General features: G+C 41.8%; 1 protein-coding gene across 2 annotated transcripts; it reads right to left on the bottom strand.

The window, feature by feature from the left end:
- Positions 1–188: 188 nt before the first annotated feature.
- Positions 189–20,763, bottom strand: si:dkey-256h2.1 (uncharacterized protein LOC337520 homolog). 2 transcript variants are annotated; one of them, XM_047361359.1, is made up of 12 exons: positions 20,142–20,763; positions 17,616–17,758; positions 17,358–17,533; positions 16,248–16,408; positions 15,898–16,038; positions 15,297–15,418; positions 14,892–15,060; positions 4,732–4,877; positions 4,468–4,592; positions 4,261–4,387; positions 3,860–3,993; positions 189–414 (listed from the first exon to the last, which is right to left on the bottom strand). In XM_047361359.1, exons 1-12 carry the CDS (start codon positions 20,585–20,587, stop codon positions 289–291), a joined length of 2,016 nt encoding a protein of 671 aa, XP_047217315.1. In that variant the 5' UTR covers positions 20,588–20,763; the 3' UTR covers positions 189–288. The 2 variants fall into 2 exon arrangements, with proteins under 2 accessions (XP_047217315.1, XP_047217316.1); XM_047361360.1 differs by having other exon boundaries at positions 17,616–17,752.
- Positions 20,764–20,927: the final 164 nt, after the last annotated feature.

Below are 20,927 nucleotides of genomic sequence, written 5' to 3'. Positions count from 1 at the left end.
AGGCTGTCCTCAAAACAATGCATTTTCCCCTTGAAACACAAAGCAGTTTTAAGAAGAACCGACAACAGTGCGAAACTCTTCTTGGCGTATCTGAAGAAAAGATCTTGAAAAAGCTGGAAATAGCCTCGATCACTTCAGTCAGTGCATGTTTTATGAATTAGACAGAAGGTAAAGGAAACACTGAAAAACAAGGTGAAAAAATATACATTTATTGGTTGATTGCATACACTGAGTAATGTTTAATCAAGATTGAGAAAATTATCTCTCTTTTTTTTTTTTTAAGGAGAATCATTTGTAGAAGATGAGAAAAGACGACATGATGATATATCCAGGCTGCTGAGCTGGATTTGGGTCCAGCCCGTTAAACAAGCCAAAATACACAATAGTGTTGGATTCAAAGTCGGTCATGTTCAGCTGAAAGAGGGTAAAAGGAGACACAGACAACTAATTAATAACAGAAGAAAACATGGATCTTCCAAATGGAAACATTTATAACCCACTTAGATTCTATGTGCATTTACCTGCATCTCGACGGTTTGGGAACATCTGCACTTTAACACGCTGCTATGATGACATATCACGGATATGAGGACTTGATCATATCCCTAAAGGAAACCTAAGTTTTTCACAAATCACTGCTAAGAGCCTGACAGTGCCTTCACAGAGGACGATCAGGAATTAGGTAGATTTCACAAAGAGCCTTCAGAGGTCAATATCTCACTTCAGTATAATTAAGGACTCTTCAAATGTAATTGCTTCAGACATTCATTGCTTTGGAAGATTGTTGTAAGAATGTTGTGGGTGATCATCTTTTATACGACTTAGTCTCTCCTATTGCTGTGGAGGAATTTTGACCAAGTGTTTTTTTTCAGCATTGCTTCATTTGGATTTGCATATACTGGTTACTTCACAACTATCTAAAGGTCCCACCAACTCATTTCAATCAGGTTGAGTTTGAAGTTTGACTGGACCTTGATTTTCCTTTTTAACAATTTTGTTTTAGATTTGTGATCATTGTTCTTTGACGACCCAATTTGGACCGATCTTCCTTTAGACAGATGGCTTCTAGCTTTTGAAAAAAATAATTATTTTTACCCAGAACTAACTAAGCAGGTGATCTCCATGCTAGGGTTTTTGGACAGTGGGAGATTGGAGAAGCACAATTTTGGACCCAGGTACTAAAGAGAAGATAGGTCTGCCTTGGATCAGCTGGAGGAATTCTGCAATACATGCCTGAGAAAGTGTGTGGCATTATGTTGGCTTGTGCAGTTCTGCACAATATGGTGCTGGGCAGTTGTGCTATTTGCAGCTCTGCAGAGTGATAAGCTGATATGAATAAGATCTCATTAAGCACTTCTAAAGTCCATCCATCCATTTTATATACTCGCCTAATCATTGCAGTGTCGCCAGGGGGCTGGTGAATGTCTTCAGTGGTTATTGGGTGAGAGGACTAATTGCTTTGTGATAGGCAGGTCACCTGTCCATTACAGGGTAAGACAGAACAAACCGTACCATCCTGTCTTCAAATGAGACTGTGGTATAGCTCGTCTAGGTGAAGTAACTCGGTCACTTAGTTAGTTGTTAGATTGTTGTATGAGCCATAAAATCTTCTTTGCATTATGGTGTGGCCGCTAGGTGTCACTGTGGGTTAAACATATACAGGTCCTTCTCAAAATATTAGCATATTGTGATAAAGTTCATTATTTTCCATAATGTCATGATGAAAATTTAACATTCATATATTTTAGATTCATTGCACACTAACTGAAATATTTCAGGTCTTTTATTGTCTTAATACGGATGATTGTGGCATACAGCTCATGAAAACCCAAAATTCCTATCTCACAAAATTAGCATATTTCATCCGACCAATAAAAGAAAAGTGTTTTTAATACAAAAAACGTCAACCTTCAAATAATCATGTACAGTTATACACTCAATACTTGGTCGGGAATCCTTTTGCAGAAATGACTGCTTCAATGCAGCGTGGCATGGAGGCAATCAGCCTGTGGCACTGCTGAGGTCTTATGGAGGCCCAGGATGCTTCGATAGCGGCCTTTAGCTCATCCAGAGTGTTGGGTCTTGAGTCTCTCAACGTTCTCTTCACAATATCCCACAGATTCTCTATGGGGTTCAGGTCAGGAGAGTTGGCAGGCCAATTGAGCACAGTGATACCATGGTGAGTAAACCATTTACCAGTGGTTTTGACACTGTGAGCAGGTGCCAGGTCGTGCTGAAAAATGAAATCTTCATCTCCATAAAGCTTTTTAGCAGATGGAAGCATGAAGTGCTCCAAAATCTCCTGACAGCTAGCTGCATTGACCCTGCCCTTGATAAAACACAGTGGACCAACACCAGCAGGTGACACGGCACCCCAGACCATCACTGACTGTGGGTACTTGACACTGGACTTCTGGCATTTTGGCATTTCCTTCTCCCCAGTCTTCCTCCAGCGTTTTCTGCCACACTTTTTCCTTCCCACAGACTTCCCACTGAGGTGCCTTGATACAGCACTCTGGGAACAGCCTATTCGTTCCGAAATTTCTTTCTGTGTCTTACCCTCTTGCTTGAGGGTGTCAATAGTGGCCTTCTGGACAGCAGTCAGGTCGGCAGTCTTACCCATGATTGGGGTTTTGAGTGATGAACCAGGCTGGGAGTTTTAAAGGCCTCAGGAATCTTTTGCAGGTGTTTAGAGTTAACTCGTTGATTCAGATGATTAGGTTCATAGCCTATTTAGAGACCCTTTTAATGATATGCTAATTTTGTGAGATAGGAATTTTGGGTTTTCATGAGCTGTATGCCAAAATCATCCGTATTAAGACAATAAAAGACCTGAAATATTTCAGTTAGTGTGCAATGAATCTAAAATATATGAATGTTAAATTTTCATCATGACATTATGGAAAATAATGAACTTTATCACAATATGCTAATATTTTGAGAAGGACCTGTATAGGTGGGAACCTTTGTATCGGTTGCTAGATGGAAGATTTAAATGAGAGACAGTCATTTAATGCCATAGTGAATTTTATCGTTGATATGAAATGGAAATATGCAAAGCATTGTATGGACACCCTTTGTCAGTAACAAATGCAGAAACTGTCTCCATTGAAATGTTTTCTCACCTGAAACAAACAGCAAGCTAGCGCATCAGCTAACATTACTCAATGTAGCAGGGACAGCAGCTTAAACAAGTTGAGTTTAGGTGCAAAAAATGTAAATATTTCTGAATTGAACTCAGTCCAGCCTCTTACCCATAACCATAAGGGACCTTACTAAGGGGGAAAAAACATCTCAGACAACAGGGTTTCTGGGGTTGTTCACATCCAAACACATCAGCATGGACAACAGGAGGGAGATTTGTGAATGGTCATAAGACAAGATCCTCTAAGAGGATTCCTCAGGGCAGATCCAGGACTTTCTGGAGAGAATAAATCTTGCAGCTAAATTAGTAATGCCTCAGTTAGTAATTTTTCCAAATATTCCTTTGACCTTTGAATGAATTTCTACAAGGACTCCTGTGGACACAGGCTGCTGTCGTAAATGTTTTCCACATGTGAATAATCACTATCACTGTAGAATAGTTTGGAAAACCTTTATAATCCTTGCAAGCAACAACTGCTTCTCTGAGCAGGTCTGATGTCTTTCCATCCTGGCATTGCATTTATTAGCAGCTCCTAGTTGACATGGACCAACTTCAATCTTATTGAATCAGTAAGAATGAACTTTAGGTTGTATTTTCCTGCTCTTCTTCAGAAATATTAAGTACAAGATGATATCATTTATGTAGAGCAACTCTTGATTAAATCTCTTGTCTATTGCATGTTGTAAGAATGAAGTTTTGCATTGGTGGACAAACCTGTTTGGTGATGTCAATCCTCCATGGGTCGACCTGCAGGCCATCACACCAGCCTCCTCGCCCATACAGCCACGTGCCGTGCTCGTTTGGTACGGCGCCCTCCTTCACCCGCATTGTGCAGCCAAGAGCTGATCCTGTTGTTCCAATATGACAATAAAAAGGACATTAAATGCAACAACCAGTGCAGGAAATTACATCACGACCAGCTTTGCACTAGATTTTAGAAAAGTAGGCCGATTCAAACCTGGTTACCTTTTAGTTCTTATTTGTTTTAAAGAAAACAATTATAGTTTTGTTAGTACTGAGGAAAAGTAGCTGATGTTTGCTAAAACTCTGTGCTTGTTAAATTATTGATTAAATATTGTTTTAGTGATAATTTTGTCTTCATGAGCTTTCCTCACCTGCAGAGTCGAATCTGCGAGTGTTGTTATACACGGCGTTTATCAGGAAATGGTGGGAGGTGATGCAGAATTCCCCACAGCCATTCTCATCGCTGCCGTGCCCCGTGATAACAGCATAGAGCTCCACCTGAAACCAACCACATGGCTGGTGAGATGCTCCACAGACATGTAACGTGAATATCTGCTCATTTGCAAACCATTGGGTACCTTCTTGGTGGATGAAGGGATGGGGAATTTCATTGGCTGGTACCTCTTGTTGTAGCTTTTGTCAAAGGTTCCCCCGCTGTACAGAGACATCACTCTGAAGGGATGAAGCTTCTCTAAACCTTCACCTTTGACACAAAACATTTGGCTGCATCCAAAAACTGAGGTGTTACAACATATACTTTTAGTTCAGGACATACAACTCGCCCTGAAGAGTGAGAGGTTTTCTCAGCTTTGGTTGGGCATTAAATTGACCACAGTGTTTACCTGTCTGGTTGCTGACACTAAACCTAAGGTTGAGGGAGACGACCCAAGGCATCGCCCAGGGCACTGTCTTCATTGTAAAGGTGCATTTGTTGCTGTCCAACAAAGGGATTAGCGGAGACACGTCTGTCAGCCAGTGTCCAGTTCCTCTGCCAAAACAGAACAATTATGTGAAATTAGCAAAATAAATAGGGAAATAAACTGGTGCAGCGATTTTTTATGTATTTTTATTTTTATGCCTTGCAAAAGTATGAATTAATATGCCTTGAGCTTATTTACATTTTTGTCATGAAACAACCACAGACTTCAGAATTTTTTATTGGGATGTTTTTGTGTTAGAGAAAGACAAAGCTTTGAATAATTGTGGTTTTTAAAATATTTAATTTAAGCATGCATTTATTTTAAGCTCCCAGAGTCAACACTTTAAACAGCTGTTCAGTGTAGTTACAGCTACAAGTCTTCCAGGGTATGTCTCTGCCAATGTTCCACATCTAGAGACTGAATATTTTGCTCATTCTTCTTTGCAATAAAACTTAATCTCATTCAGAATGGGTGGAGAGTATCTGTAAACATCAGTGTCTAAGTCTTGTCACACATTCTAAATTGGATTTTGTTCTGGACTTTGACTGGGCCATTCTAACACATGAATATGCTTTGATCGAAACCATTCCCATTTAGCCCTGATTGTTGAGGATCTTTGTCCTGTTGGAAGGTGAACCTCCACCCCAGTCTCAAGTCTTGTGCAGACTAATAGGTGTTCTTTGTTAAGCAACATTTTACTTCAGCATTTTCCTTAACTGTTAAGTCCTTAACTGTTAAGGACTATGTAAAGACTTTATATAGATTAAAATAATCATAACAAGTTTAATTAAATCCAAGCTATATTGAATATATCAGAAAACACTAGATTAACATAAGATGTATGTAAACAAATTACCTTTTCGCTCCACTAGCCGAGGGACACTCACAGGTATATGAAGTCTGACTTCTGAATGAAGAAGTGTCCTGACTTAATGGTACACAAAGCTTATATAGAAAATGCATCTATCTGATGACTAAAGTGGGGGTGTAGCCAGATTTAGGTAAGGTAAGGTAAGTTTATTTATATAGCGCTTTTCAGTAACAAGACACTCAAAGCGCTGTACATACAATTACAATACAATCACAAAGAAAATAAACACAAATACAGACACAGAAAAACAAATCAAACGATACTACAATCCTTCTAAGAAATCTAAAAATCTATGAATCCTTTTGAGAAATCTAAAAATCTCTGGCCAACATTACAATGATACAGATAACATTTATAATCCTTTGGGTTTTACTGGTAAGAGCTGGTTGTAAACCAATCTTTCTAAAGAGGTAATTATATAATTAAGTCCTCTACGTAGGGGAAAGCATCTTGTGCTAAGCTTTTACTGGTACTGAAGTTGAACTAAGTAATCTAATTAAGAAAGCTGGGTCATTGGTGTAAGAGCAGCTAAAGTCCAAATTACTAATATTTGGTTTTCGCTGGTAATCCTTCTGAGAAATCTGAAAATCTATGAAAAGTAATGAAATCACACATTTAGGTAAAGTAAGAGAGGAGGAAAAAAAATAGTACACAAAACGTCAGCAGGGGTAAGCAACACACACATAAGTAAAGATTTAGCAAGGGTACGGTGGAATCTTGAGGGTGTGAATATATATAAGTCTGAGTGTGTTTGCAAGAATTAGACTGTCAACACTGATAGAAGCGCCATTGATCTTGAGAAGAGAGGTAAAAGTTTTATCAATCAGCCACATAGTCCTATCAGCACACAGCTGGTAGGGGGAGTGCTGGGGAAGAGCATGTCATTGTTTTAGGAATTCTTTTGACCCACATGCAAAACTCACTCAGGAGACCAGTCAAGTTTCAAAGGTTTATTTAAACACACAAGGAGAGTTCTACTGGAACAAGGGTTGGAAGGTTCTTCGGGTCCATTGAAGAAAGAGGCAAGAGTTAGTTCAGATCTGGGGTGGAAATACATCCATATAGCTCCGGAAGTTTTGCTTACTTGATCACTTGAGCAGAGAAATTCAGGAGGGCTTGGGAGTCAGGCAATCCAAATAGCTAGTCCAATGTTCGGTCCAGAGTTCTCACAGAGGCAGGTGTTAGGAAGGTTAGGAACCGTGCCACAATCAGAGATGAATAATCCAAATTCACAAACAGCAGTAGAAGGTGTAGAATGTCCGAGTCCAGCTCCGTAGGTAACAGCCCACACCTCACAGGTTTCTAACAGGAAGCAGGGAAAGATAAACAGGATTAGCAAAAGCCAAAAACAGACTGACAAAGTTTCTCTGGCTTGGTGTTTACCACTAGGGCAACAACACTCAGGCGCTGAAGGACTGGTGGCAGGCTCCTAAGTACTCCTCCCAGGTAAGGCCAATCAGCCGAAGATCAGCAACACCTGTAGATGGTTAAAAGAAGCTCCAGGAGGACCTCTGGTGGACAAGCACAGGAACGAACACTCCCAATTCCCAACAGTACCCCCCCCTCAACGACCGCCTCCAGGCGGTCCAGAGGAAGTTGAAGGGCGAGAAGCCAGGAAATCGGTGATCAAGGAAGAGTCACAGATGTAAGAACAGGGAACCCAGGTGCGGTCCTCAGGACCATAACCCTCCCAATCCACCAAGTACTGCCAACTGCGACCCCGCCGCCGGGAATCCACAATACGGCGGACGGGATAGACAGGATGACCCCCAACGCCCCGGGCGGGAGGAGGGCAGAGGTCACTGGTCTGGACGGGCTTGATTTGTGAGACATGGAAAGTAAGATGAATACGTAGAGAGGCAGGATGGCGGAGACAGAATGCAGAAGGATTGATAATGGAATCAATAACGTAGGGTCCGATGTAACGTGGTGCTAATTTCTTGGACAAGGATTTCAGAGGAACATCAAGAGCACATAGCCATACCTTCTGTCTAGGGGTATATTCAAGTGCCGGGACCCTACGCCAATCAGCAAAACAGCGGTTCTGCTCCACAGTGCAGTGAAGGGCGGCCACAGCATTGGCCCACACTCTTTTACAGCGATGTATGTGGTGTTGGACTGAAGGAACAGAGATCTCCTTCTCATCATCAGGAAACAGTGGGGGCTGGTAACCAATGGAAACCTCAAATGGGGACAATCTTGTGGCAGACGAAACATGTGTATTGTGTGCATATTCAACCCATGGAAGATACTCACTCCAGCTGGTAGGACTGGTAGTAGTTAGACATCTGAGCATGGATTCCAGTTCTTGGTTCATTCTCTCGGTTTGACCATTAGTTTGAGGATGAGGAGAGAAGAGAGCAACTCTAGCATTTAAGGCGAGACAAAACTGCTTCCAAACCTGTGAGGTGAACTGAGGGCCTCGATCTCTTGTGGGATTCCATGCAGACGGAAGACATGACGGACAAGTAGCCGAGCAGTCTGGAGTGCTGATGGAAGTTTATTTAATGCAATAAGATCGCATGATTTGGAGAATCTATCCACTATGATCAGAATAGTTGTCATTCCACGGGAAGGGGGTAACCCAGTAACAAAGTCCAAAGCTATGTGGGACCATGGTCTCATGGGAATAGGTAAAGGTTGCAGGAGACCAGCAGGAGGGCGGTGAGACGGTTTACTTCGGGCACAGGTAGAACAAGCCCCCACATAGCTCTTAACGTCCTTATGTAAAGTGGGCCACCAGAAACGACGTGAGATCAGGGCGATGGTGCGGGACGAACCAGGATGTGCAGAGTTGTGAAACCATTGAATCAGGCGGGGACAAACGGATTCAGGAACAAAAGTCCTGTTAGGAGGACAGCTGTCAGGACCAGGGTCAGAGAGTAACGCCTGTGTGACCAATCGTTCAATCTCCCAGGTAACGGAGCTGATTTTGCAGCTAGGAGGGAGAATCGAGACAGGATCCTCATTTGTGACATCAGGCGAGTACTGTCGGGACAAGGCATCAGGCTTGATATTTTTAGTTCCAGAACGGTATGAGATGGTGAGGTTAAACCGGGAGAAGAACAGGGACCAACGGGACTGGCATGAGTTCAAACGCTTGGCTGACTGAAGGTAGGAGAGGTTCTTGCGATCAGTCCAGACCAGTACCGGATGTTCCGTGCCCTCAAACCAGTAACGCCATTCCTCCAGGGCTAGCTTGATGGCTAACAGCTCTCGATCACCCACATCATAATTTCTCTCAGTGGGGGTCAGTCTGCGGGAGAAATAAACACAAGGGTGTTTGTTGTCATCACTTGAATGTTGAGAAAGCACAGAACCTACCCCAGAATCTGAAGCATCCACCTCCAGGACAAACTGTTTGGAAGAGTCAGGTTGAAGCAGAATAGGCGCTTTGGCAAATCTTTCCTTTAGCTCTCTAAAGGCGGAGTCAGCTTCAGATGTCCAGGAAAAAGCTACTTTGGTGGAGGTGAGAGAAGTAAGGGGGGCAGCCGTTCGGCTGAAGTCCCTAATAAAGCGATGCTAAAAGTTTGCAAAGCCCAAAAAGCGTTGAAGCTGCCTCCTGGACTCTGGTATAGGCCATTCAAGCACTGCCTTAATTTTTGCTGAGTCAGAACACAACTGACCACTGCGCAGGATAAAGCCCAAAAAGGACACCGTGGACTTGTGAAACTCACATTTCTCGGCCTTAACAAATAATTTGTTCTCTAGCAGCCGTTGCAGCACAAGTCGAACATGTCTCCGGTGTTCAGTCAGATCCTTGGAGAAAATGAGAATATCATCAAGGTAAACAAAAACGAAAACGTATAGAAAATCTCGCAGGACATCATTCACCAGAGCCTGGAACACAGCAGGAGCATTGTAAAGGCCAAAAGGCATTACCAAGTACTCAAAATGACCTAATGGGGTTTTAAAGGCAGTTTTCCACTCATCTCCTTGTCGGATGCATTGTGGTATGCATTGCGCAGGTCTAGTTTGGAGAAAACTGTGGCGCCTTGAACAGGTTCAAAGGCAGCAGATAAGAGTGGAAGAGGGTATTTATTTTTGATGGTTATGGCATTCAGCCTCCTGTAGTCAATACACGGACGGAGAGACCCGTCTTTCTTACTCACAAAAAAGAAACCTCCCCCAAGAGGAGAAGAGGAATGGCGAATGAGGCCTGCAGCTAGGGAATTTGAAATGTAGTCTTCCAGAGTTTGACGTTCTGGGCGAGAGATGGGGTATAATCTGCTAGAGGGTAATGGGGCATCTGGAAGCAGGTCGATGGCGCAGTCATAGGGACGGTGTGGAGGAAGAGACAGTGCTTGTTGTTAACTGAAAACTCGGCTCAGATCATGATATTCAGTAGGTACGCCGGATAAGTCAGGGGTCCGCCTTTTCAGGAGACGCCGGCTTAGGAGTTGGAAGAACTGCGGACTGCAAACAGGAAGAATGACATTGTGACGACCAGGATTGAACAGTAGAGTTAGTCCAATCAAGGTGAGGATTATGTTGGTTTAACCAGCTAAAACCCAAAACAATAGATGTGTGACATAAAAAACATAAAAGGAAATAGCCTCCCTGTGGTTACCTGAAAGGATTAGCTGTAACGGTCTGGTGCGGTGGGTAATACAGGGCAACTCCTTCCCGTCTAAAGCAATGGCCCTTAAAGGAATAGAGAGTTCCTCAGTTTCAATGTCCAATTGATCCACCAGCTTGCTGTCAATGAGGTCTCGTTCACAGCCGGAGTCAATGAGAGCAGTAAGTTCAAAAGATGCGTTATGCAGTAAACGCTTGGCAGGAAGGATTAAACGAGGACTAGTAGGTGAGGAAATCTGGTCCGTCAGACTCCCCGTTTTTACTGAGGACCCGGTCTTTTGGCCGTACAGGACAAGTAGCCAAAAAATGTCCAGGGAAGCCACAATATAGGCAGAGGTTAGCAGAACGTATTTTCTGTTTCTCTTCAGGGGTTAGATGGGCTCGTCCCATCTGCATGGGTTCAACCTCCAAAGATGGATTAGAGAGAGGTTGGGGGTGAGCAGGTCTATGAACAGTTTGATTCTCTTTTTTCCCAGTGGCAGGAAAAACAGGGCGAGACCGCTTCTTTTCTCTAAGACGATTATCAATACGGGTGGCCAAAGCAATGAAATCATTTAACTCCTCCGGCTCATCTAAGGTGGTCAACTCATCCTTTAGCGTCTTGTTTAGTACTTGAAAGAACGCTGATTTTAAAGCGTCTGGGTTCCAGCCGGATGCAGCTGCCAGAGTTCGAAACTCAATGGAGAACTCAGATACTGGTCTTAGCCCCTGTTTGAGAGTCGGGAGGTGGCGGGATTGGCTGGGACGATCTGAAACAGTAGAAAAAGTTAGTCGGAACTCTTCAATAAACTCCTTGTAAGTGCAACCAAAGGGGGATGGATTTTTAAAACATGCTTATGCCCAACTTAGTGCTTTTCTGGTTAACAAGGCCAAGATGTAAGAAATTCTAGCATTATCAAAAGGGAAGGAGTGGGGAGAGCAATTAAACACCAGATAACACTGAAGGAGAAAACCTCCACAATCCACCTCACCAGAATACTTTTCCGGATTGGGGGTAGTGACGTCACGTAAGGCTACCGAGTGAGAAGTCGAGGATACCATAGCGCCACTAGGCGGAGCGGAGGTAGTAACTGCACCAGATTGCAGACTATGTAGGAAACTTTGTATTTGTTGAGCCATTTGTTCCAAACTTTGATTGGTGATGGTAAGCTGGTCATGTAAAGACCTGAGCTTGGAATCATGCGAATGTATTAATTGATCTGCTATTTCAACCCTGAGTGAGTCTGCTGGGTCTTGTTGGTCATTGTTTTAGGAATTCTTTTGACCCACATGCAAAACTCACTCAGGAGACCAGACAAGTGTCAAATGTTTATTTAAACACACAAGGAGAGTTCTACTGGAACAAGGGTTGGAAGGTTCTTCGGGTCCACTGAAGAAAGAGGCAAGAGTTAGTTCGGATCTGGGGTGGAAGTACATCTATATAGCTCTGGAAGTTTTGCTTACTTGATCACTTGAGCAGAGAAATTCAGGAGGGTCATACCACTGGGCTTGGGAGTCAGGCAATCCAAATAGCTAGTCCAATGTTCGGTCCAGAGTTCTCACAGAGGCAGGTGTTAGGAAGGTTAGGAACCGTGCCACAATCAGAGATGAATAATCCAAATTCACAAACAGCAGTAGAAGGTGTAGAATGTCCGAGTCCAGCTCCGTAGGTAACAGCCCACACCTCACAGGTTTCTAACAGGAAGCAGGGAAAGATAAACAGGATTAGCAAAAGCCAAAAACAGATTGGCAAAGTTTCTCTGGCTTGGTGTTTACCACTAGGGCAACAACACTCAGGCGTTGAAGGACTGGTGGCAGGCTCCTAAGTACTCCTCCCAGGTAAGGCCAATCAGCCGAAGATCAGCAACACCTGTAGATGGTTAAAAGAAGCTCCAGGAGGACCTCTGGTGGACAAGCACATGAACGAACACTCCCAATTCCCAACAGAGCGTCATGTTTATATAACATCCAGAAGATATTTTGTCGATAGCCAGTTAGCAGAAGTTGCCAAGGCCACATTGGGGCGCCAGATTTAGAAAAACAATAAATGTTGTGATTCAGGCAGTTGTGAATTTCCAACTACCTTAAGATTATGTCTCAATTGCGAATCAAAATAGCCAAATTTCTGGTACTTTCCGCAGATCTGGAGCGTACAACTTCTCCAAGATTATATTCTTTAACCTCTGAGTCCAACCGCTGCCAGGCTGCGATTCTGATCAAGAATTGTGTCCAGCTTGTGATTCTGCTCTCTTAACATTCCAGTCTGAGTGTTGATCGCTCTACAGACTCCATCTAACATCGCAGGCAGCTTTGGAATGCTTTGAACAGCTGCCCGGGTTTTGCGAATCACTCAATAAGCCAGGTAACCACCACCTCCACAAAGTAGAAATCCTGTTATCAAAAGTCCAAATATGTACACGTTTTCTATGTCCTCGACCAACATCGTAGTCAGGCACACAATCTTCCACTGCTGCCAAGAATCCATTGTGTAACCAGAGAAGAACGTCTCGTCTGGACAAGAGGGTCTCCTTTACCCTGTCTTCCCGTCGAAAAAAAAAAAGAAAAGTGGATCAATTACGTTGAGTCCAGCTGACCAAATCCACAATTTAAAAGTTTGGAGGATATGCAAAGTGAGGCTCTGAGAAAAATACATACAAAAAGCATTTAGGAGCTGTCCCACCCATTGTTGGTGTCTAGCGTCTGGTTCTGCGCTCTTGACACATAAAGCTGCCATTGGCTCTCCATCAGATGGTCAGGATTCAACCCCTGTTGCCCCAACAACAACTCCTATAGATAACCTTCAGCTTATCTGCTCCACAGACGTGCTTTTTCCTGTTACTAAATAGGAAATGGGAAAATGCTTGTGCGACATCTGTGCATGTAGAGTTAAGCAGCAGAGATCTAGGGTTTAACCCGGGGTCATATGAGCAGAAATGAGTCCATTAAAAAGAAACTAAGTAACAAATGTCTGAAAGGATAAAATACTGCAGTTCAGATGGTCAGCACACTTCCATGGTGTGCAACTCCTGAATATGTGGGTTGCAGAAATGGGTGTAGTAATAAACATAAAGAACTCAAAGTGGTATGTGAGCTTCAAAGTGTAATTGTGAAACTAGACGGTTTGTCTAATACTTCTCCTGTTTGGACTGCAATAAATACCTCAACTCACTAAGACACAGAGCCAGAAGGTCACTGAGAAGCCACTATTAAACGTATTCTTAGAAAATGTGATCAACAGTAAAAAGCATGCTGAAACTTACTATTAAAGCTAGCACAAATTTTAGCTAATAAAAGAATTACCCTAACATATTCCAGGATTGTTCTGTATTTAGTTTCATCCATCTTCCAATCAACCCAGCTTTCCAGTCCGTGCAGATGAAAAGATTGCCACCACCATCTTTCGCCATGGGGATGGTGAAACATGGTGGGAAGTGAGAAGTGCAGTATTAGTTCTCTGCTACACACAGCGTTTAGCATGTAGGCCAAGAAGTGCAATTGTGGTCTCATCTGACTAAATGTTGGCCGTTTCCCCTGCGTAGTTTATGGCTAACTGCTAATGAGATTTGTTGGGACTTTCTTTTAACAATTAATTCGTTTTTGCCACTCCACCAAACCAGATTTATGGAGTGGACAACTAGCAGTTTTCCTCTCAACAGAGCGTCCCACTTGAGCATTGGATCTCTGCAGCTCCTCAAGAGTTACCAAGGCCCTCTTTGCTGATGAATGCCCCTCTTGTCCAGTCTGCCAGTTTAAGTGGATGGTCATGTCTTGATAAGAACGCAAATGGTTTCCATACTCAGATGATGGATAAAACAGTGCTTTGTGAGATTCTTAAAGCTTGGGATGTTGTTTAATAACCTAAACTTATTCCAAGCTTCTCGACACATTTATCCCTACCTGCTCTGTTCCTTGGTCTTCATGATTTTGTTTGTTGTTCTCCAACAACGGTCTGAGTCTTTACAGAACAGCTGGATTTGTACTGAACACAAAGGATGACTCTAATTCCTAACTGACATCTGAAGGCAACTGGTTAGAGTGGATTTCATTTAAGAACAAAAGACTAACTTCACAATTATCCACTAGGTGGTTTTGGTTTCTGCTAAAAGAGCCCAACAAAATATATTTTTGTGTTTTTTTGGTTGTTGTGTGACATAATGTAAAAAGGTTTAAGGGGTATTAATACTTTTCAATGTTCTGTATTTGCAGACACCAAAATTTAAAAAGGGCAACACTGACTCTTTCAATTTGCCTCAAATGACAAACAAATATAGAACACAGAGATTAAATGACAGGTGTTTATCTTAGAGTTTATATTGCATACAGCTGATTTCTAATTTATATACATATATAAAAGTCTAATTAAAATCTAATTCAAACTATTTCTCTAATATTTTGACCAAGCTTTGCCCTTCCAGTTGGTACCTCTAACATTATTTTGATTTCAGCAAAAGAAAAGAGCCAAAAATTGATGCATCTAATTTTAGTGGTATAATTTTGCCAACAACATGCAGTTAAAGAGATATTCTTTAAAAACATGCATCGTATCTTAAAATATCATTACGTCAGGACAAAAAATAATGCATTAATTCTTTTAAATCTAGTGTCACAATGAAAGATTATGCAGCGTGAGGCAGCGGCATCATCAAGGAGTTACCTGCGGAACGCAGTAATCCAGCGTCCCAGCTCCGTGTTGCAGTATGGACTCAGCTGATCGCAGCACACGAACAGCTGGACAGTGTGGTCCCACTGAGCGCAAGACGAGTCCCTCCTTCCAGGACATGACAGCGATGCGTCAAGCTCCAGCATGTCAAAGTCCCACAGATCTACCGACAAATATAACATATTAATAAAAGGGAATGTTTGTGTTTTCTACGGAAAATGAGTGTGTGTATTTTTGCAGTGTTCTTTGTCCTTTATATGACGTAAAAACTTACCTCAATCTATTGACCAAATTGCATTTAAACTGTACAATCAGTCCCCCCATGACCAGTCGCATTATCAGGTAGATAAACAATTAACAGTGGTTTTGGTATGTCATAGATAGCGCTGATTAGGTTACCGGACGGCAGGTCGACTGTGGCCACCGCTCCTTTGTCGCCTTGCATTGTGACATGATCAAACACTGGAATGACTTTCGCAGGACTTTGGAGTTTTATCTGCAGACCAGCAGAGAATTCAAACCTGGAGACAAAAACAAAAACAGCTAAACAAAATGTTAGAGGAGGTTTTGCAGCACATTCAAATCTGCCCTCAGCTGACAAATGTTTAAAACCTAGGAGCACTATATCAACAATCAGGCATGGTGGTGGCCACATTATGCTGTGGGGTATTGAACAAATTGAATGGCTAGATGGTTGAGATTTGGACAATGACCCAAAACACATCACACATCATTGATCTTTGAATGCATAAAACAGGCCAACATTAAGCTTCTTCAATGGCCTTCCCAAAACCCCAACCTTAATCTTATCCCAGTGGAGCTTTTGAAATAAATTTGCTCATCCCTAAAAGCTATGTGTTAGGGGGCACTGCAAAATAAATTCGATATATTACAATGTCATGAGGTGTGATGAGAATCCAAAATTGAAATTTCCTTAATCTTTTGCATAATAAACGTAAAAAGACAAAAAAAATATGATGCAGCCTTCTTTCATCCTCACCACTGGGCCTGCCAGTTGATGAAGCTAAATGATGGGTAGAGGAACCAGCCCATCTCAGCCAGCGCCCCCTGTTGGTCAACACCAATGAAGAAATTTGGGGATGGTGTGGTTTGAAAGGAAACATTCACCACCTGTCCGGAGCTACAAAAACAAAGGATCAGAACAGTGAAATTACACCAACTTTAAGAAAAATAAGCATTGCTAAATGATCAAAAATCATGTAGATTAATCCAACAGGCATGAAACAAGCTTTGGAAATGTTTAACCTCTAAAAAGAACAAGTAAGGATGTTAAGCATCAACACCGGTAGGCTTTTAATCCTTTTAATCCTTCATCTGAGCTGGTTTTACCGGAGCGCCTGAGCAACCGAAACCTCCTGATGCACCATGGCAGCCGGGATACCAAGAGGAAGGAAACACTCAAGGTCAACACAGTTCATATCCTGGATGGGGTTACCGGGGAGCGAATAGACGAGGACACCGGAGGCATTTGATTTGGCCATGCTCTGAACCTGGAGGAACAAATGAATCCATGTCACGCTTATTAAATTCTTCATTTCAACATTAGTCATACTGGTGTAAAGAATTTAAAGGAGAAAATAAAAGAAATGTTCACTTTTTCTCTTCAAAATATATACATTTGCTCAATTACTTACACAAATATAAGAATATTTAACATTTAAAGAAGAAAATGTTATACTTAGGTTAAAAGCAAAGCCACAGTTGATGTTTTAGCTAAAGAAAAATGGTTATAAAACTAGAGACAAATAGCTCCTGGTCTGTTATCAAAGTACTCAAAAGGGAGTGATGTTAAGTTTAAATGAATCAACAGGATCCTTCCTGAACTCTTCCCAGTATGAACTTTGGTAAGACCAGTGTGGTTTTAGCCAGCCACCTCAGCTTCCATTGATGGTGCAATTCTCACTTATTCTTGCACCTTAAGCTAGAGAAAAACTAGCTTAAGCAATTTCGTTTTATTTAAAGCTTTAAGAGTTTGACAACACATGCACAATGAGTAGCTAACAATTAGCAATGCACAGATTAATCAGCCAGAAATCTGAGTTTTTTGTGTCCTGTTCATTAAATGCACCAAACTGAAAACTCCCACTGTTTTTGGTCTGTAAACACAACAAGAAACAACATTAGTTAAAGGTTAGGGACATATACTTTAATGCATAATAATGGGAGTAATTTTATCTTTTTATCTTTTGTTGGATTCAAAACCATTACCACTCAAAAGGAACCTGCAGCTCAACATTTGTTATTTTCATGGCTGAATTAAAACAAAGTTCACACAAATGGGTTTGTATGTTTTATAAAAAAAATCTGAATTAGCAGGTCAGGCCTTAAATTAGGGGTAGAGTAAAACTTTAGCACAGTACTTTATGTACCTTGGAAAAAAAGATATTAACCTAAGTAGACATTTTTTAATATTTATAGACGTTTTGAATTTAAACAAACCTTAGTGAAGAAAGAGCAGTTCCCTTCTGACACCCAGGCCACAGCGCCCCCTAAAGATGGTGAGGGTTTACACCCATCTCCAGCATCAGCCAGCTGATAGGTCTTGGCGCTCCAGCGTCCCATGAGCCAATCATACCTGGCATCCAGCCTTTTAATAATGATGGGCATCTTCCACGCTGTTAGAAGTAACATAAGCGGTAATGAAGGAACTGGTCTTCAGAAGTCTGAAAACTCACAGAAAATCAAACTCTGCCTTACCGTCCGAGGTGAAAACGGCCTGCGAGAGCCCACAGTTGTGTCCCATGCAGCCCCAGTAATAAAGCACATTGGGGATCCAATTACCCAAAGCAAAGACCGGCACTGGACAGAAGTGCAGCTGGGTCAGAATCTCCTTCCTGCCGCTGGGACAAAGATCAGAGTTAATCACATAACACTGAGTATCGCTTCATACAGTTGTTAGTTCATACTTAGCCAATAATGTAAATAAAGCACAGAGCCTTGAAGAAATATTAATACCTGGCGAATTCTTTTCACATTTTGACAGGTAACAGCCACAATCTTTCAATTTACACTTCAGTCAAATGTTCTAGATACACTTTCTCACTTAATGGTTTTATATTGTAGATTCTCACCAAAGGCAACAGAACTGTGAATAAACACACATGGAATTATGTAGTAAACAAAAAGTGTGAAATAACTAAACATTTTTATATTTTAGATTATTTTAAATAGCCTCCCTTTGCTTTGACGACTGCTTTGTTCTCTTGGCGCTCTCTCCAAGAGCTTTATGGGGTGGTCACCTGAAATGGTTTTCCAAAGAGTCTTGAAAGAACTTCCCAGAGGTTCATTGATAGACAGCCAGAGATGAATATTTCAGTCATCACACTTTAAGGTATCAAAAACATAAAACATATTTAAAGTTTTTTTTTTTTTACAAATTTTGTACTGCTACATAATTCCATATATGTTCATTCACTGTTGTGATGCCTTCAGAGAGAATCTTCATACAATGTAAATAAACATAAAGAAAACCATTAAATGAGAAAGGTGTTCTAAAACGTTTGACCGGTAGAGTATATCAGGGCATCAGGGTCCAAATACAAATGCACACCACACTTTTCAGATTTGTATTTGTGAAAGGTTTTAAAAAGTTTGCATTTCATCTCAAAACTTTGCCCTATTTTGTGTTGATCTATATTATAAAATCCCAATGAAATACAATGTTTGTAATGTAAAACAATGAGTAAAGCTCAAGGACGAGGAATAGTTTTGCAAGGCACCGTCAGCATAGACCACAAAAAAAACAAAATTTTAATGTAAAATCAAAATGTAACCACGGGAAACTCATTGTGAGCGTTACTTCTCATAACGTTCCTGTTTTTGCAAAGTAGTGTACTTCATTGTTCATTTTTTGGCTGTTTTGATCATACTGCATCCCCTTATTCATCCTATGATCTATTTGGAGCAGAAATGCAAACTCTAATTAATAGGCAGATGTGTTAAAGTCCACCAATGTGAACAGATTATTCTGATAGGGTCCAGTGTTGTGCGTTGTGACCTTTAGAGTTTTACTTTGCATTAGGGTTGTGTTTCCCACTCCTGGTCCTAAATGTTTTAGGTGCTTCCCTGTTTCATCACATTTCACTCTAATTAACTCCCGATTAACAGGCTTCCCCTGCAAGTACCTCTGGAGGGGCCGCAGAGATCCACAGCTCAGGTAGGAGAATCTGTTGACCACACGACTATTAGCAGTGAACTCAACAAATCTGGCCTTTAGGGACAAGTGACAAAAAAAAGCCACAAGTTCTGTTTTGAGGTTTTCACAAAGACTCCAACCTTAAACATACATTCACAGCTATGATCCAATATTTAAAGTATTTTAATGTATTTCAATGACCTCATCGCATATCAGACCTAAATCCATTTCAAAATCGCTTTTCACAGTCGGTCCCCTATCAATCTGACTGAGTTTGGGCTGTATTGCAAACAAGCCTGCACAAAAAAATCTGTTTCTAAGCAGAGCTGGTCGATACATACCCCAAAAGAGTTGGAGCTGTAATTACTGCAAAAGGTGGGTCTAAAAGTGTTAAAACACGGGAAGTTGAACACATATTTGGAAATACTTTTCACAAACCTGTATCACTTCCATCCATTTCACAATTACTGACTACTGATAGTTGGTCCATCATATAAAATCCCTCCAAAACACACAGCAGTATGAGTCTGTAAAGTAAAACAGTTTAAGGGGTTTTAAATTGCTTTGCAAGGCGACGTACTAAACGCATCTCTCCAGTGTATGAGACATAGTGCCACAGTACATTTCTCAGGCAATTGAATTCACATGCTTGCTCCATGAATAAGATTTTCTAATTTATAAAGAAAAGTCCTAAATTCAGGATGGACATACAATGAAGCAGTTTCACCATAATAATGCGCTTCCTCTCCAATCTGTTATGGTATAATTTTTGTGTCTGTGGATTTTTTTCCTTTTCTGTCTTGTTTTAAATGGATGTTCTTTGTGTTAGTGGTTTTGTTTTCTCAGTTTAACCAAGAAATGGCTCTGGCTTGTTTGATATGTAACACTGCTTCTTGTTTTGATATCTACAGCTAACAAACGTAAATAATAGTAAATCATAGGTAGTGATCAAATATATTAAAAACCTTATTAGAGTTATGCCTCATACATTTATACTTTAATACAGAGTAACTCCTCAACTGGCTCTCCTGGTAATTCTGGTTCTGCTGCTTCCTACTACAACCCAACCAACAGTAGGTCCTGTTCACCTGTGCGCGGCGGCCCGGTCCAGCTGCTCCCGCATCCACAGAGCATCACTGACCGCTGAGTCGTCCAGCGACAGGAAGAGCACCTGGGTGCGATCCGGCAGACCTTTAACCAGGCTCTTCAAAGAGGACTCGGAGCTCCAAAGGCACTCCAGGAACCCAGACTTGTTGGTGAAGGCGTGGATGACCAGAGACTCCTTCAACGCGCCTTCAGCGGGGTCGTAGGAGAACTTTCCGTCCAAAGTTGGGACCTGAAACGCACGAGCCCGGTCACCTGGCTCTGGACCGGCACCAGGCTGAGGACTGGGGGTGTTCCTTGACTCCCAGCTGACCGGGTGGTAATCAGAAGCCTCTGTCAGGATGAGACGGCTCCTCGGCCCCCGCTGAGCATCAGTCACATGAGCTGTCACAACAAGAAGGAACCAGAGCAGCACAGACAGCAAAGCCATTTTCCCCACCGCCGCACAAGGACAATGAACTCACCACGAAGACCCCAATACCTGCATCGCCGAGAAACGTTTACCTGAGTTCAAAAAAACGCCCTACTGTTGTTTCAGAAAAACCCAAACTGACGTTTAACCTTCATAGCTTCACTTTTGATTTAGAGGCAGGACGAGACACTGTCTATGGCAGCCCTGCAGGGACAAAATGCTTAGAAGATCATTTATTCTCCTCAGTCATTTTATTCATTTTAGTTACCGGTACTTTGTTTTGAGTCAGCAAAATTAATTAAATATAGGTAAACAACTCATGTAAAAAGCACCAGGACTACAGCGTCATGATCATTTT

Source organism: Girardinichthys multiradiatus, chromosome 3 (genome assembly GCF_021462225.1).
Source record: "Girardinichthys multiradiatus isolate DD_20200921_A chromosome 3, DD_fGirMul_XY1, whole genome shotgun sequence".
Taxonomy (NCBI): domain Eukaryota; kingdom Metazoa; phylum Chordata; class Actinopteri; order Cyprinodontiformes; family Goodeidae; genus Girardinichthys; species Girardinichthys multiradiatus.
Note: the sequence above shows the minus strand (reverse complement) of the source record. Positions and strands in the feature narration are given on the sequence as shown.